We start from the raw sequence: 16,665 nt of genomic DNA, 5'->3' as shown, positions 1-16,665 counted from the left end.
CCGCCTGTGGAACAAACTCCCACACTCCCTTCAATCCCTCTCCTCCCTCCAGGTCTTTAAAACAGCTGTTCACCACCATCTCTTATCTTCCCCCATCCATAACCTTGATCTTTTCTACCCCCACTAATTCACCCCAGATCCACCTTGTTTGAAATTCCAACTTATTTCCTGGAAATCCTGGCAGTGTCCATATGTTTATACCTCTCCCACCCCCCCCCCCCCCCTTCACATGCCTCCCCCCCTTCACATGCCTCCCCCCCAAAGCCCTCTCCCTCCCACAGATCTCTCGATGTCTCCATGTCTCTCGGTCCCTGCTCTCAAATGTTGTGTTTGTGTCCTTCCCCCTCTCTCCCCATCTTGTCTACCGCTCCCGATGTTATTTGTTTTATGTGTCTGTTTGTCTTTCTGTGTGATTAATGTTTGCTCTTTCACGAGCCTCGATCTTGTATACAAAAAAAAAAAAAAAGAAGATATATATGTGCGGTTACCATTGTGTGATTTCACCTTCAACAGAGCGGACACCTGAGGATTCACCCATTTCATACTGACCCTTTGGCTCATCTGCAAATACTGATCTGTGAGATTGGATTGTGCAAAAGCCACAGGTGAGAGAGATTCTCTGGAAATCACCGTTTGAACAGGTGGAGAGATCCTTCCTGGAGGTACGAGTGAAGCTTTAGAGGAACAAGCTACAACACATCCAACGCTACTTTGATAAAAGGCAGAATGGGAAATGGAGCCTGCAAGAATACACAAGGACAACCAGAGATTCCACAAAAAGGTACTTGTACACATCCTATGTACGACCGTTATGGTGCCGAAGCTATAAGGCAGGTCGAGAATTGGTATTTGTGGACAAAGGGACATGATGAGGAGTTTCCAAGAGATGGTACATTTGAGCGAAGTCGATTGGAAAGATTGGAACAAAGATTGAAAGCCAGGAAGAGACAGAATCTAACGGTAGACTGGCTTGCATTCCATCTTTGGGATGGTGAATCCAGACAACGGGAACAGCAAGAACGGATAACGGATCTAGAACTTAAAATAAAAAGGATACAGGATACAGTGGAGGAGACAAATGCACAACTGCCCTCGAAATTAGGAATGAAAGTGACAGTTGTCCCATCTGATTTCCAGTTGTCTCCCCAAAAAAGGACGGTACAGAGAATTTTTTCGTGTTTCAGGAGATAACGAGAGATTGCAGTGGCAACTCAGGGATGTAGAGATGCAGCCCAGCAATACAAGTGCACAGGGGCACAGACCAGGCAACGACAGAAACCGGTGTTTCAAGTGTGGACGGATGGGACATTGGAAAAGAGGATGTCCGTATACCAACAGGAAGACAAGTTCATAGGGTAAACCAAGATCAAGGGTACCAGTGCTGACCGATACCTCAGACAACGATTAGGCCTTCATTGCGACAAATCCCAAATGACAATTGGCCTCAACAAATTAGATTACTGGACAAACATGAATAACTGTCGATGATTCTTGGGTCTGAAAAGTTTTCGGAGCAAGAATTATTCATTTTTCTTTTGCTTGTAAGCAAATTGATAATTAATTGATCAAATGCCGAAATTGGATCTTTTATGTTGGGCACAAAAATTTTAAATTTACAAAGTTTGGAACAATTGCTTTGCAATTTTTTTTGGCAAACCAAGTGACAAGTCACATGATGATCAGGTGTGAATTTCGGACTATTGTTCCGCACGATTGATAGGTCAGTAGTCGACTGACATTCAAATGGGTGGGTAGTCAAATTTGGATAAATTATTGTGGGAACTGAAAGGGTAATTTCAATGTGACATCATAGGGGTTTTCTAAGAATAAACTTTTTGGTCCATTTGTGTAGTAGCGCTTATAAAATTGAAGGACAAATTTTGAGAAATTGAAATAAAGTTGACACCCATCCTGATCTGTAAATAAGGGTTCCAACGCAAACAAATACGCATAATGCATGTGTGTGTGGGTATTTTGTGTGTCAATGTTAGTGTTTTTGTTTTTGTGTATCAATCTTACAAGATTGTGTATCAATTTGTGTATCAATCTTACAAGATTGTTGACACCGACAGTGCGCCTTGTCTGAAAATAGATAGTTCCATGGGGATGGGATCGCATATCGAGAGAATTCGTAAAATAAAAATAGAAATATAATTTGATTATGAAAATTATCACTTTTGTCAAGGGAGATGGAGAATAAAGATTTGATTTGCTGAGTTATGAGCAGCTATTCATTAATAGTAAAAATTGGGAGTAATCCTGGGATTCCATTGTGATAGAATTTATATGAGAATCAAAGCTATTTATGGATATGAGCTTCATAAAAAATGTGGGAGTACAAAATTAGCCAAATTCTGGAGAGGTCTTACACTGACTTCCCAGAGTACTCTGCTCACAGATTTTATATATATATATATACTTGAATTTTATCAGAATATAAATTGGGCTGTATGTATGGATGTGTATAAGGCATAGATGATATGGGAAAATAGTAAAGGAAATTTTGCTGGTTTGAACTATTGTGAGTTTTGAGTTCTGGAGTTCAAACAAAGTCACTGGTTAACAGATGAGAATGGATAGTAAATAAATTCTTCGATGCTGGGTAAATGAAGTACGATATTACTAAGACTTATGAGAGCTATTGTTCTTCCTTACAGCAGTGGGAAATTATTGGGAAAAAAAAATTAGATCCAACATAATGAATCTATAAATGAATGTCATAGGGATAATATCCTCAATTTGTACTAATTATTTGATTGTGGGTAAAGGAATTAATTTATCATAGTGGATTGTTAACAGCAGCCTGAAAATGTCCTGAGAGTGCATCCATGTAATCGGAAATCCCAGATTTGTTTTTACAAACAACATTTTGGTAGAGGTCTTGTGTGGACGAGCACTTCCTTGGTAGATAAAAAACGGTACTGCATGCTGGCAGCCACTTTTGCGGCCAGTTAGGCCAAACAAATTGAGAGGAAATTGTAGTTAAATACGTAAGTTACACATGGCTATTTGTAAAAAGGAAATTTGTTGAGATGGGAAACATTTTTCGAAGGTTTATTAAAGTGTTATAATATGACATGTGGCAAGGCAAACTATTGGATGGGAAAATTAGATCTGGTTATAGAATAAATTTATTGACCCCTTGAAGTTAATTCTTCGAATCATTGTTTCACTGGCATTTTTTGTTCACATTGTAAATAGTTTGGTAGAGCTTTGGTTAAAACCTTTGGTTGCGGTATCTTGGAACGAATTGATAAACCATAGGAGATTGATAAGAATAGAAACAAATATGGACCCAAAATAGAAAGTTGGATTCATGCCTCTCATTGCAAGCAAGCACATGGGGCTAAGGTGGACGATCCCACAGAAAATGAGGCTGCACCTAGCAGCCCAGCAGAACATTCAGTGGCAGATAAATGATAGTCGTGATTTACAGTCATTTGAATTACATTTAAACACCCCTTGCATTGATAAACATTACATTTTCAACATGTGATATTCCTACTTGGGATAGTGACATTTATTTGCCACATGACATACAATTACCTACTGATATTAATACAACATGAGTGAAAAATGTATCACAACTACACATGATCAGGGGATTTAGTTCGACCCCGGGAGATAGGGGGATCAGGGTAAGACAAATAATCTGATTTATGTTACATATTAAGGGATTTTCTTTATTTACCTTTTAGGAAGCTTGTTAGTTTGGTATATAATGTTGAATGTCATCGACATATAATTATGTCATAGGTATGAATATATACAAGGAGTAGCAGACTTGTTTGTGGGTTTAGTAGTTATATTGGCAATTGTTTTAGTGGTGGCTTGCTTGAAAGCCTTAGTGACGGTGTGTTTGAATAAGGTAACCAACAACACGATGATAACGCATGAAGTGACAAATGAGGAAAGAAATGTGGAACCAGAAAGAGGAAGACTTTTATGGCGACATAAATACTGAGATTAAAAGATTAAATCAAGTGATGTTGCAAATGAATACAGTAGAATTAAGAAAATGACATAACGACAATGTAATGAGTTGTGTCAATTACAAGATCAGTGAACTCATATCACCCCGAGTGACACACTGTTAGTAAAAAAAAAAAAAAAAAAAAAAAAAAGGAAAAGGAAAAGTGGGGAGAAATTATGATAATAATACATTATGCTTAATTTGTTGGTTTGAAAAAATTTGTTGGGAATTAGATATTCCTGTTTGTGATTGTAATCATATACAATTTATTTTCTTTGAGTAGTGCTAAAATATCTGCATGAGTTAATTTTTGAACTATATTAACCTGAAAGCAATTGTGGATGCTATTCTTAGTTTAGTAATAAAATACATACCTGATTGAATATTATTTGTGTGACGCATATAAATGAATATAACTTTTTGAATGTGTTGAGGAAAAACAACAAATTGTTGAATGTGAAACTGTCGGAAGATATACATGATTATGCTGATTTCATGGTAAGATGTACCCTATCTGATTCAGTGTGTGTGGAAAGCAGATTCAGATGTGACTGAGCATAAGGATAAGACGAGATCACATTTGAAGGGGGTGCTAACGGAATTGGGAAGAAGTTCGAGAAAGAAAATTTGTGGCTAAAAATGAAGTTAATCGTGGCATACACCCTCTTTCTCAAAGAATGATGAAGACATTCTCCCGTGTAACTTGGGGATGGATGCTTACCTTCACCAAGGAAATTTATGTGACCATTTGCCTGTATCACACTGCAACATATGAAAGAAAGGCGATCACTTACTCTTGTTCGAAGGCTTGGAACATTCATCACATCAGAAGTTGCAGGACAACGACACCTTACCTGCAACCTCTGTGAAATGCGGGGACATATGTTATTACTTCACCAACTTCCGGGGAACCAGCATGGAGCTGCAAACAAACGGCTGTGCCCTTGTCACAACAGCTGTGCACGATTCTGCTGGTTGCTCCTGGTATGGACCATGAATGACCTGAACACCATGGTCCCAACATCATTGTGGATGCATCCGGCATCCCTGTTCCACATCTTGCTGGCCAATCAATGTCACACCAATACTTGCTGCCCACTCATAATGAGGGAGGAGGCAAGTCGACTACAACTGGGCGAAGGCCTTGTTCAGGAATTACTATGGTTTACAGCAAAAGTGGCAAGAATGCTACATGGAGAGCAGGGTCAGTCTATGACTCCGCACTGTTACCACAACAGCGAAATCCTACACGAAGTAGTGCAGGTGCTATGAAGACATTAGGAGAAAATGTTTCATACCTGGATTCAAACACAAGTGATCAGCCCTTCCTTTCAAACAAAGAGTCAACATTTGTGCGGAGGCAAACGTTTTTGCCAGATGTTGCAGATGCTTTACAAAACTTGAAAATGAAGTGAAATTGTTGTGTCTTGGTGATGGTGAAGTGTTGTTTTGCAAAGATATTTGTGATGCAAGTGAAATAGATTGAATTAACAATATGGAATGAGTCAATGACCAACGAAATGTTTTGTGATTCTTGCAGGATGACGGTGTATGCCTAAGGAAATTGGATTACCAAAGTTATGGTTTGAATACTTGTATTGATGTTTACTTGTAGTGATTGATTGTTTACTTATACTTGTATTGATGTTTACTTGTAGTGATTGATTGTTTACTTATACTTGTATTGATGTTTACTTGTAGTGATTGATTGTTTACTTATACTTGTATTTATGTTTACTTGTAGTGATTGATTGTTTACTTAAATTGATGTTTAGATTAATGGTTAATATAAACATAAAACAAAAAGATGAGGGATTGTGGTAGAATAAATCTTTATACTATGTAACTAGTTATGAGATTGGTGAGTGAACCAATAGGTGGTCGTAAGAATGTTAGGAATGTATCTCGCTCTGTTAAAGCTGGGAGGCCGTTGTCCACCTCCTGTACAGCCCCGGGCTAGAGCACCCTCCTATTGTGAGGTAAATGGAACTCACAGCAGGAGGGGAGCGAGTTGATGCCAGGAGGGCGATTGTGGATGACCAAGGAGCTTTAGCGCACGGAGGATTAACATTCAGCGCACAGGGGATTAACTCCAGTTTGTCCATATAAACCAGAGCAAACTTTGAGTCAGGACACTTGTCATCAGAAGCTCTGCCCGAAGGAATGAACGCGTACCACGAGTACGGCGCTGCGGAGAAGACATCGACCAAGGAAGAGGGACTATGCGGATAGAGTTATCTGGTCCATTGAGTTAAACGGTAGTTATTTGGTATTGGAATGAAGTGAACAACCAGTTAATAAAGTCTAGACCTTTTGTAAAACCTGTTTCCGGTCATTGGAGTCTTGAGTCCCAAACACACCTCCACAACACCTCGGTTGCTGTCACTTGGGTATATATTCTTATTTTAGGTTTGCGATGTATCCGTTTAGCATAATTCGTTTAAGTTACCACCATCACTTGAAGCAATTAATCATGTTGTTTATTTTTCATCGATTTATTTGAATTATGCTACGTTATGTTTGATTCAACGTGTGATTTAACGGTTGTTTTGATGTAACATCCCAATGTGTGGTTTCAGTTGGTTCAACGGTTTTGGTTTTGATTTACGGTTTAAATTTGAATGGCATGAGGTGTTCCAGAATGGCATTGATTGGTGGTTTCAGTGTACCCACCCCTTTTTCCCTTACATAAAGGTCAGTGGATGCATGTTTACCCGTGTTGCTGATCGAAACGTCGAGCAGTTGTTTATTTGGTCATTAAAGGTTGGAGAACTCAAAATGGCTTCATTTGATATATATATATATATATATATATATATATATATATATATATATATATATATATATATATGTATATATATACGTATATATATATATATACGTATATATATATATATATATATATATATATATATATATATATATATACGTATATATATATATATACGTATATATATATATATATGTATATATATATATATATATATATATATATATATATATCTCTCTCTCTCCTGGCTCACCCTCAGTATATATATATATTTATAGTCAGACCCAGCTATTCGCGGTTCGCTATTCACGGAATCCGCGTATTCGCAGGTGATAAAATGTGACACGTTTCTCTATTCCTGGAAAAGTGTCCCGCAAATTCACGGTTTCTTTTTCTATTTGCGGCCGTGTTCCACGAAATTGTGGTCTTTTTTCCATCTGCGGCCGTGTTCCGCAAAATCACGGTTCCCCCCCCCCCCCTGACTCCCCCTATTTGCGGCCATGTTCCGTGAATTCGTGTTCCGTACGTACGCAAAAAAAACATCTACGAGCTGCGAGCATGATCTGCTTATGCATTCACTGCTGTGTGATTTGCGTTTTCATGGCTTTCGCAGCCGCAAATTTTAGTCGGAATATAATCGAGCTTCGCGGGATATCCCACCAGATGTGTAAACAAGTCAACCCCGCGAGTTATAGAATGCAAATGCTTCATTAAATCCCTTATTGAAATTATCAGATAGGCTCAATACGACATCATCCGATAACATACCCCACAAACAATGGGCAGAGTACCTCACGCAGTCACCCACAATGCTCGCAATCCTACATATACAGATTGTGTCCTCGATCTTGATCATTGTTTTTGTCCCGTTGCTTTGACCTGCATTTTTGACTCGCTCTGCTCATCGTTCAATCATGGCCCCCAAGCACAAGACCAGTGAGAGTATTTCAGCGAGCGCTGTATCGAGTAGGAAGGTGGTCAACCAATTCCGGGATGTCCACATAGAAAGGATGGAGAAGGCTCTCAGAATATGGATCGAGGAAAACACGCAGACGAGGGACTTCGTGCTGAAAACAATGATGCTGAACCGTTCCCTAAACCCGCTCACTGAGTACGAGTTGGAGGCATTTCCAAAGGTTTCCGAGGTGGATGGGGAGGAGGCGGACAGTGATGAGGAAGAGGTGCCGAGGTCCAACCTCACAGTCCAGTTCCTGGGCGAGTTGCTGCAGGACGTGCTGGTGATTGAGGACACGGTGCAAGACGCTGTCCCAGTCATGGAGAGGTACCTCAAGTTCAAGAGGGCCTTGGATGATGTGCTGCTCCTGTACAAAGAGCTGCCTCAAAATGTTGGGCAATGTGTCAGGCAGCTCCCCATCACCCATTTCTTCAGCCCTGCTCCCTCCACCTCAAGATGATCAACACACTCTCCTGCCTTCCTCTCAGCGTCCACACCTTCTGCTACCACTCTCCTGGCTCGCCCTTAATGCACGATTTCGTTGCACCATCATTTCGGTCGCTCTCAAAGTTCGAGGAATTCATGGGATTTTAATTCATCACCATCATCATCATTTGAAGGTTGTGTGTGTTTGTAGAATAAAATTTTTAAACGGTATATGATGGTGTTGTGATTTTTTTTTTGTTGTTTTTTTTTCACCATGCGGTATGGTTAAACTGGTTAAGCACTTTTAATAAACTGTAAGTGCATTCCTTCAACAAATTGGAAATGGTACCTGGTGTCGTCGTTTTTGTCGTTTTTATTTTATTATTATTTGTAAGCATTTTTTGTGAAACTTTCATCATGTGCATTTGTGGTTGAAAACATTTTAAACTTAAAAAAATTTCCTCTATGAATCGGGAACTGCCGGGAACCTATAACCTATCCCTTTTTCCCCCATTGAAACAATGCCGCGGCATGCATTGGCCTCTTGAGGAAGACGAATGATTGCCGCGGCGGGTTTTGTCTCACCAATTCCGGGACTTTCATCGACCTTTGCGGATTATCGTCGACATTCTCGGGATTTGCCTCACCATTCGCGGATTTTCGTGACTCTGGAACCTATCCCCCCTTCTTCCATTGAAACAGTGCCCCCCCTTTTTGCGGTTTCTTCAGGAGCGTATCCCCAGTGAATAGTGGGGTCCCACGGTGTGTGTGTGTGTGTGTGTGTGTATATATATATATATCTCCAACCCATCTCCAACTTACCCTTTCTGTCAAAAGTTTTGGAACGCGCTGTAGCCACTCAACTCAAACATCACCTCTCTGCCAATAACCTGTATGAAACATTCCAATCCAGATTCCGCTCCAACCACAGTACTGAAACTGCTCTCCTCAAAATCACCAACGACCTTCTCCTCTCCTCTGATGCCGGCAACCTCAACATTCTCATCCTCCTCGACCTCAGCGCCACCTTTGACACCATCAATCACACCATCCTCCTCACCCGACTTGAAACCACCTTTAACATTACCGGCACTGCCCTCTCTTGGATCAAATCATACCTCTCTGACAGACGCCAGTTCATCTCCATCAACAACTGCAAATCCCCCACTGCTCCCCTCCCCCAAGGTGTCCCCCAAGGTTCAGTTCTTGGCCCCCTCCTCTTCATCCTGTACCTGTCCCCCCCTTGGTCACTTAATCCGCCGTCATGGTCTCCAATTCCACTGCTTCGCCGATGACATCCAGCTTTTCATCTCCACCAAGTCCATCTCCACCACCACCCACTCTATCCTGACAAACTGCATCACTGAAATAAAATCCTGGCTTCAAATCAACTTCCTCAAACTTAACTATGATAAATCTGAAATAATCATCATTGGCACAAAAACGCTCACCAAATCCACCCATAACTTTGCTCTCAACATCGACTGTTTCCCAGTATCCACCTCCCCTCTCATCCGGAATCTTGGCATCATCTTTGACCAAACCCTCTCCTTCGACAAATACACTAAACAGATCACAAAGACAGCCTTCTTTCACCTGAAAAACATCGCCCGTCTCCGTCCATCCCTCTCTTCCACGGCTGCAGAAACCCTCATCCACGCCTTCATCATCTCCCGTCTGGACTACTGCAACAGCCTCCTCTATGGTTCACCCAGTTAGGGCATTTTATAATTTATTTGAAAAATCTGTGAAAAAATTGCTTACCAATACCTCACCCATTCCCGGACCCGTGACCACATCACCCCCATCCTTTTTAAGCTTCACTGGCTCCCCATCCCCCAGAGAATCCAGTACAAAATCCTCCTCTTGACCTACAAAGCCCTCCATAACCTGGCCCCATCCTACCTGACTGACCTCCTCTCCAGACAAACTCTCACCCGCAACCTCCATTCTGATGGTACCAACCTCCTGACCCCCCCCCCCCATCTGGACCAAATTCAGATCCTGGGGGGACAGGACCTTCTCCATCGCTGCTCCCACCCTCTGGAACTCACTACATCACACCATCAGAGACTCCTCCTCACTCACCACATTCAAAACATCACTCAAGACCCACCTCTTCAACACTGCATTCAACATTTAACCCACAGCATCTAACCCCCGACTATCTCTTCTCCTTCTCCTTCCTTTTGCTTTGATTATTTACCTATTGATTTTTGACTTTTTGCACTTGTTTTTTGTACTCTGTCAAAGCGCCTTTGGGCTTCTTGAAAAGTGCTATATAAAATAAATGTATTATTATTATTATTATCATCCGAAGATGTATCTTTTAGAAATTGTCATGTGTATATATATATATATATATATATATATATATATATATATATATATATATATATATATCGTCTTATTTAACATGTTACATTAGTTATTCGTGCCTGTTTGTGTCCTTTATGACATCCTTAAAACCAGTAACTTTCCTGTTTGTAATGATTTTAATGTTGTTTTAATGCCAGACAGAGAGGGAGAGTAAAAATATTATTCACTCCTCTCTGCGCATGTGCGATCAGGCCAAATTCAGAGCCAAAGTCCTACTGAACTGCAGGTTTGTCTTCCGATTCATATTCAAAATACAACATTCAATTGAAATTAAGTTGTTCCTTGATCAGATATTCACGTTTGTAGACAAGACCATTGTCTACCAGACAGACAAACAGATGGAAGTGAACCAATCGCTTAACCCAGCTTTTCACTTTATGTGCACGGGATAATAAATAATTGATTTTTCATATCAATGATAATGAGGAACTAATGTTTCTCGAGTAACAGGTTAATTGGCCATCAAATTCACTTCACTATCCATGCGACTGGGTTGTCATGTTCATCTCCCATGATGTGCTTTCCTTGCTCCAATCCCCTTAAGGTGCCAAAGGGCAGTCATCATTCTTGATCACGTGACTATTTTTGGAAGGTTTATCACAAATATTTATATTTATGTACTCAGTGGGAACACTCAGAATATGCAAAATGTAACCATCAAATTTTGAATATTAATTTATTTATTACCGAGTGGTTGGACTTCCGAGTGTAAATAATGATAGATGTCACGTGAGACTTACCTTCATGCCAAAGGTCTGCATGCGCACAGCCACTTCTTTGCCAATTCTTCCCAATCCCACGACTCCTAAAGTTTTCCCATAAAGCTCCAGTCCCCAAAACTGGGAACAACAGTTGCATATACTGTATTAAAATTACTCTCCACAAAAACTAATGAAAATCACACAAACATATTGCCGTTTCTAATGAGGAGACCATAAATGAGCAGAAACCATTAACAACATTAAATGTATCTCATTTCAAGGTTTAGTCCTTCGGCCACAAAAATAAAGGCCTATCTTACAAACTTCGATACCTTGACCTATAGCAGGGTTTGACAGCAACAGTGCACAAGTTATAATGTTGCTATGATGAGTGAGAATTTCCTCTTTTACTCATGAACTTCATAATCAACTGGATGGAATACCGCTGTCCCCTTGGGGCTGGTGCCCCTGCCTCAAACCTTGCCCAGCTTGAAGCCATGGCAATCAAGGCCTTCAAGGTCATTGGAATCTCCTGTGATGAAGCTAAGCCTATGGACCTATCACTTCACCATCACTGACAGGTCGGTGGTCTCTCTGTCTTTTTCCACCTTCTTTCTGGTCTTGCACCTTCTGCCCTCTCCATGGTTTGTTGTCCACCCCCCGCCCCCCGCCCCCCGCCACCCCTCCCCCCCAAGCATTTCTGCAAAGCAGACGTGGTCCACCAGCAAACCCCCTTACAGTGAAACTCCCAATATCCAGAATGACTTTTCACTTCAACTCATTTGTTCCCCTTTTCTCCCACTTGTGGAAATAACTACCACATCTTCTTCAATCTGCACTCTTCCCTCCAAGTCTTCAAGACAGGGGCCATTCACCACCATCTCGGGTTACCCCCTTCCAAAACCAGGATCTTTTCCACACCTGTTAAACAATCTGCTCCCCCTGTGCTCCTTCCCCCAAATTTCCAGTTTTTCCTTCCTGAAATTTTGCTTCTGCATCCATCATCATTTGTTTCGGGAACTGAGTGGCGTGCTGACGAGGAGGGGAGTGTCGTTGAAGCTGAAGGGAAAGGTATATGCTGCATGTGTGAGAAGTGTTACGATTTATGGGAGCGAGACATGGGTAATGAACGTAGAGCAGCAACGAAGGCTGGAAAGGGTGGAAATGCGAATGGTTCGATGGATGTGTGGAGTATCGTTGAGAGAGAGGAAGCCAAATGATTAATTACAAAAGATGATGGGAATATTGCCTGTGATGGATGCTGTGAAGAGAAACAGGTTGAGATGGTTTGGTCATGTGTTGAGGAAGGATGAAAGTGACTGGTTGAGAAGAGTGATGGTAATGAATGTAGAAGGAAGTAGAGGACGGGGAAGACCGAGAAAGACTTGGCTAAAGATGGTCGAAGAAGAAATGCGGGCAAGAGGGTTAACAAGGGGAGATGCAGAAAATAGTGAAAAATGGAGAGGATTGTCATGGGGACCGCAAGGCGAACCCTCGCTCTAGCAGGGAAAATGGCTTTAAAATGCCTGTTGTATCCATCTTGTCCACCCCCTGCATTCTGCTCTCCCCACCATCCAAACCGCATCCCTTGTTTGTCCATCTCCGTCTATCTCGTCCCTCGGCAATCCCTGTCTGTCTTGTGTTTCCTCCCTCTTTCTGCTGTTCCGTTTGTTCTGTTGCGTCCTGATCCGTTCTGTGTTGTAGCTCTTCCATGAGCCTTGACTATGTATCAAAAATAAATAACTATGAGCTTCAAATGTTGATTGGAGAAGTTAAAAAAATTCCTTATTAAACACTCACCTTTTTCCTTTCCCACTTCCCAGCTTTCAGAGAGGTGACAGCTTGTGGAATATTCCTAATTGGAAGAAGAACAGTGAAAGGTTGCGCGTCAATGCTTCAGCTCATACACATTAGTGCACAATTGCCTACGAGCAGGGAGGATTGAGAAGGGAGAGGTGAAATAATGGTTCAACCAGACTGAGTGATGTAATGCTTACAGCGTCCACTCTGAATCTGTGCGGTCGTCGGTTCGAAGGTTCGAAGACCAGCCAAGTTATAACAGATTTTTAAAATGGTATGTGCTGCTTATTTGTATTTAAAAAGGATACAGCACGGACAAAATAAAAAGAAACACAAGGGGGTTATTGTAATTGGTAATTATAGGGCAGGCTTTGATGGGCCTAAAGGCCTCTTCCTGGTTTGCAGTTCCTTGTAAGGGTACTCATTATCATATATACAGCACTGTATATACATTCTCCACCAGTCTGTCTTCCTGCCTGTCCCTCTGCCTGTCCATTCAAGGCGGAGATTCGAAATTAAATCGCCACCGTTTTGTTCGTTCTGTATAGGTCTACATAGGCCTACATAGGCCTCTGGTGTATATTTGAAGACTGAACAACACGTGTTCTTTCATTAAATAAAGGTATCTTGAGGACTTGGGGTTCGATAGGGGAAGGATGATGACTTGGGGTGGGTGAGGGGATGAAGAGTTGAAGACTTGAAGTGACATTTTATATTGCGTGGATGTTCCGCAGGTACTTGCTAGTTATATTATAATGCGCAAAAATTGCTCATTCATGTCAGTGTGCTTACCTGGCTAAGGAAAGGATGAGGCCACAGGTCAGCTCAGCTGCACTCAGAGAGTTACCATCAGGGGCGCTGAAAAACAAACAAACAAACAAAGCAGAAACATGCAATTGGCTCAAGGTAGACAATAACAAATGTGATGTACGTTATTGTATACAAGGTCAAGGCTCGTCGAAGAACTAGTACACAGAACAGACAAAGACAAAACAGAATGAAAGCAACAGTAGAGAGAGGCGGTAACACCAACAGCAGGGTTGAAGGACAAAATAGGGGGAGCCAAATACTGGGTGTGGGGAGGAAGGAATGAGGTGTAAGGGAGGACACATGGGTTGGACGAGATGGATACAGAATAAACTCTGAGGGAGGAAAAACTGGAAATGTGGAAGGAAGGGGACTTGGGGGTAGTGGGTGGGAGGGGAGTGGGGATGGGGTTAACAGGGGTAGAATAAATCATGGTTTTGGATGGGGGATGATCTGAGATGATTGTGAACAACTGTGTTGAACACTTGGAGGAAAGAATGACATCGAAGAGAATGTGGAAGTTGGTTCCACAGGCAGGAAGGAACAAATGAGTGGAGGTGAGCAGTGATTCTGGATTTATGTAGATTCACAAGAAGGGGGTTCATGGTGGACCACGTGCACCCTACAGAAGCCGAGGGAGGGGGACAAAGCACAGCAAAAGCAGAGCTTGGAAGACCAGAAAGAAGGTGGCAAAAGACAGAGAGACCACCGACCTATCTGCGATGGGAAAGTGATACATAGACAGAGAGATAGCCCATAGACTCAGCTTCATCGAGGGAGATTCCAATGATCTTGAAGGCCTTTGTTTCCAAAGCGACAGGCTGAGAAAGGTGTGAGGCAGTGAAATCAGCCCAAAGGGGAGAGCAGTACTCCATCAAGCTGCAGATGAAGGCCTTGCATGTGGATAGAAGTTCAGGTGTGCCAAGGTGGAGGATGCCCAGTATGATGGAGGATGCCCAGTTGGCAATTGGCTTTGGAGGCCAATTTTGAAATGTTCTTTGCCCAAGAAAGATCATGGCTCATGGTGAGACCCAGGAGTTTGAATGACTGAACTTCCTCAAGAGGATTGTTAATAAAGTCGATGGAATAATTTTCCAGATAATGGAGAAAGATAATGAGAGTGTGTGATTTGTCAAGATTAAAAGACATATTCCAAGTGGAATTACCTGAAGGATAGAGTGTGCCAGGGAGACCTCAGACTATTGACCTAAAAAAGGCAATTCCCACCAACATCAAAGTTATTCCGGTTCAGGAATGCAGCTGTGTTACTCCTCAGTCACATTTGCTCTACGGCTAGGATACGGCGGCCGTACCCCCCCTAAATTGACAGAAACGTGTGGCGGCCGCAGAGTTTCTGAGGTGGCCTCAGGGTGGCCCTAGGGCGTATGGCTATCTTTTACAGGCCGTAGGGGTCGCCGTGGAATTATAGCGTGGAGTTATAACTTTTTTCATTTCTAGGTCGGCCGTAGCAATTCGACAAGCCGTAGCCATGACAACTGTAAGTGCTGATATACATATGAAAAAGAACTGGTATATATATCAACTCATTACCGTCCGTCTGGCCGCACGTTCGCCTTAGGGCCCCCCTACGGTCGCCTTGCGGGCACCTTGAGGCTACCTTGCGTCTGCCTTGAAAATTCTATGGCCGCCGCAGGGACGCCCTAAGGTCACCGTGCGACATCAAATCAAAGACCGTATGGCACCCCCACCTTTTCGGTCTCCACAATTTCTAAATACCCTGTGCGGCTACCCGAAAAATAAAAACATATGTGACTGCTACATTGTGTGACCGTGGAAATACTGCTGCCGCCCTATAATTGCTAGTGGCTGTAGATTTTTTTTAGACCCTACGGCCGCCGAGCCAAATGTGACTGAAGCATTAACGACAACTTCACAAGGAGGATCAATTTGTGCCCGCTGCAGCATGGGAGCCATTCTGAACATGTTTTGTGAAAAGTTTTATGAAATCACTACTTCATTTTTGTCTCGTACTTTATTCTACATATTATAAAGATTCTTATGTACAAGTTTCATGTCGTTTCAATGGGAAAAAACAAAAACAAAACAATTTTAGGTTACGTTTTTTATGAAACACCCTGTATGATCCAACATGGGATATCTTACTATAATGGGTGTGTACCCTGGTTTAGAATAGGTACACCATAGGTGTACCCCGGTTTAGAATAGAATAGGTACTTCAAAAATGAAGACAAAACGATCCCTGCGCATCGTAAGAGGCGACTAAGGGTTGGCGCCAGGAAGGGCATGCGGCCATAAAAACATTGCCTCAAACAGGGAACCATGATTGTCATGGGGCCCGCAAGGATAACCCCTGCTCTAGCAGGGAAAATGGCCTTAAAACGATCATTCATTCATTCATTCATAATGGAGGATGTCACAGAATCTCCAAAATTGACGTGATGGAAGAACCGCCATCTTTGGTGGTAGCCGCAGTATTGCAAAATATCATCTTCTGAAAATCACTTCTGTATTTATTACAAAACATCTTCCTTTATCTTATGATATCGAGTATGATATGTTGTGGTCAATACAATTTTTCAAAAGTTAGAAAGTGCATTTTCAAGGTTGGGCCACACAGCACATTGCCCACTGTAGGTGGGCCGAGAATGGTACTCCCACCCGTAGGGCAAGGGTGCCCGCTGCAACAGCAACAGCAACACAGGGACCAAGATATAACAGAAAAACACAACGAATCCCGTTCGGAAAAATTTGCCTTAATGAGGTGGAAATGGCAGCTACAGACTAGTACAGTAATACCCCGGCCTACATCATTAATTGGTTCCATAAGCCCGGCATCGTAGCTCGGTTTTTGACGTAAACCGGGCGTAATGCC

General features: G+C 42.0%; 1 protein-coding gene across 1 annotated transcript in view; it reads right to left on the bottom strand.

Annotated features, from left to right (window-relative positions):
• LOC137431813 (D-3-phosphoglycerate dehydrogenase) overlaps positions 1–16,665 on the bottom strand; it is a 73,556-nt gene that overhangs the window by 39,757 nt on the left and 17,134 nt on the right. The window contains exons 3-5 of the mRNA XM_068123540.2: positions 13,797–13,862; positions 13,005–13,059; positions 11,244–11,342 (exon numbers count right to left, since the gene is read on the bottom strand). Coding sequence (XP_067979641.2) covers positions 11,244–11,342; positions 13,005–13,059; positions 13,797–13,862 — 220 coding nt within the window. The remainder of the gene's footprint in view (positions 1–11,243; positions 11,343–13,004; positions 13,060–13,796; positions 13,863–16,665) is intronic.

The sequence above is a fragment of the Myxine glutinosa genome, chromosome 7 (genome assembly GCF_964187855.1).
Source record: "Myxine glutinosa chromosome 7, kmMyxGlut1.1, whole genome shotgun sequence".
Lineage (NCBI taxonomy): Eukaryota > Metazoa > Chordata > Myxini > Myxiniformes > Myxinidae > Myxine > Myxine glutinosa.
The sequence above is the reverse complement of the archived record's forward strand: the minus strand, read 5'-3'. Positions and strand labels throughout refer to the sequence as shown.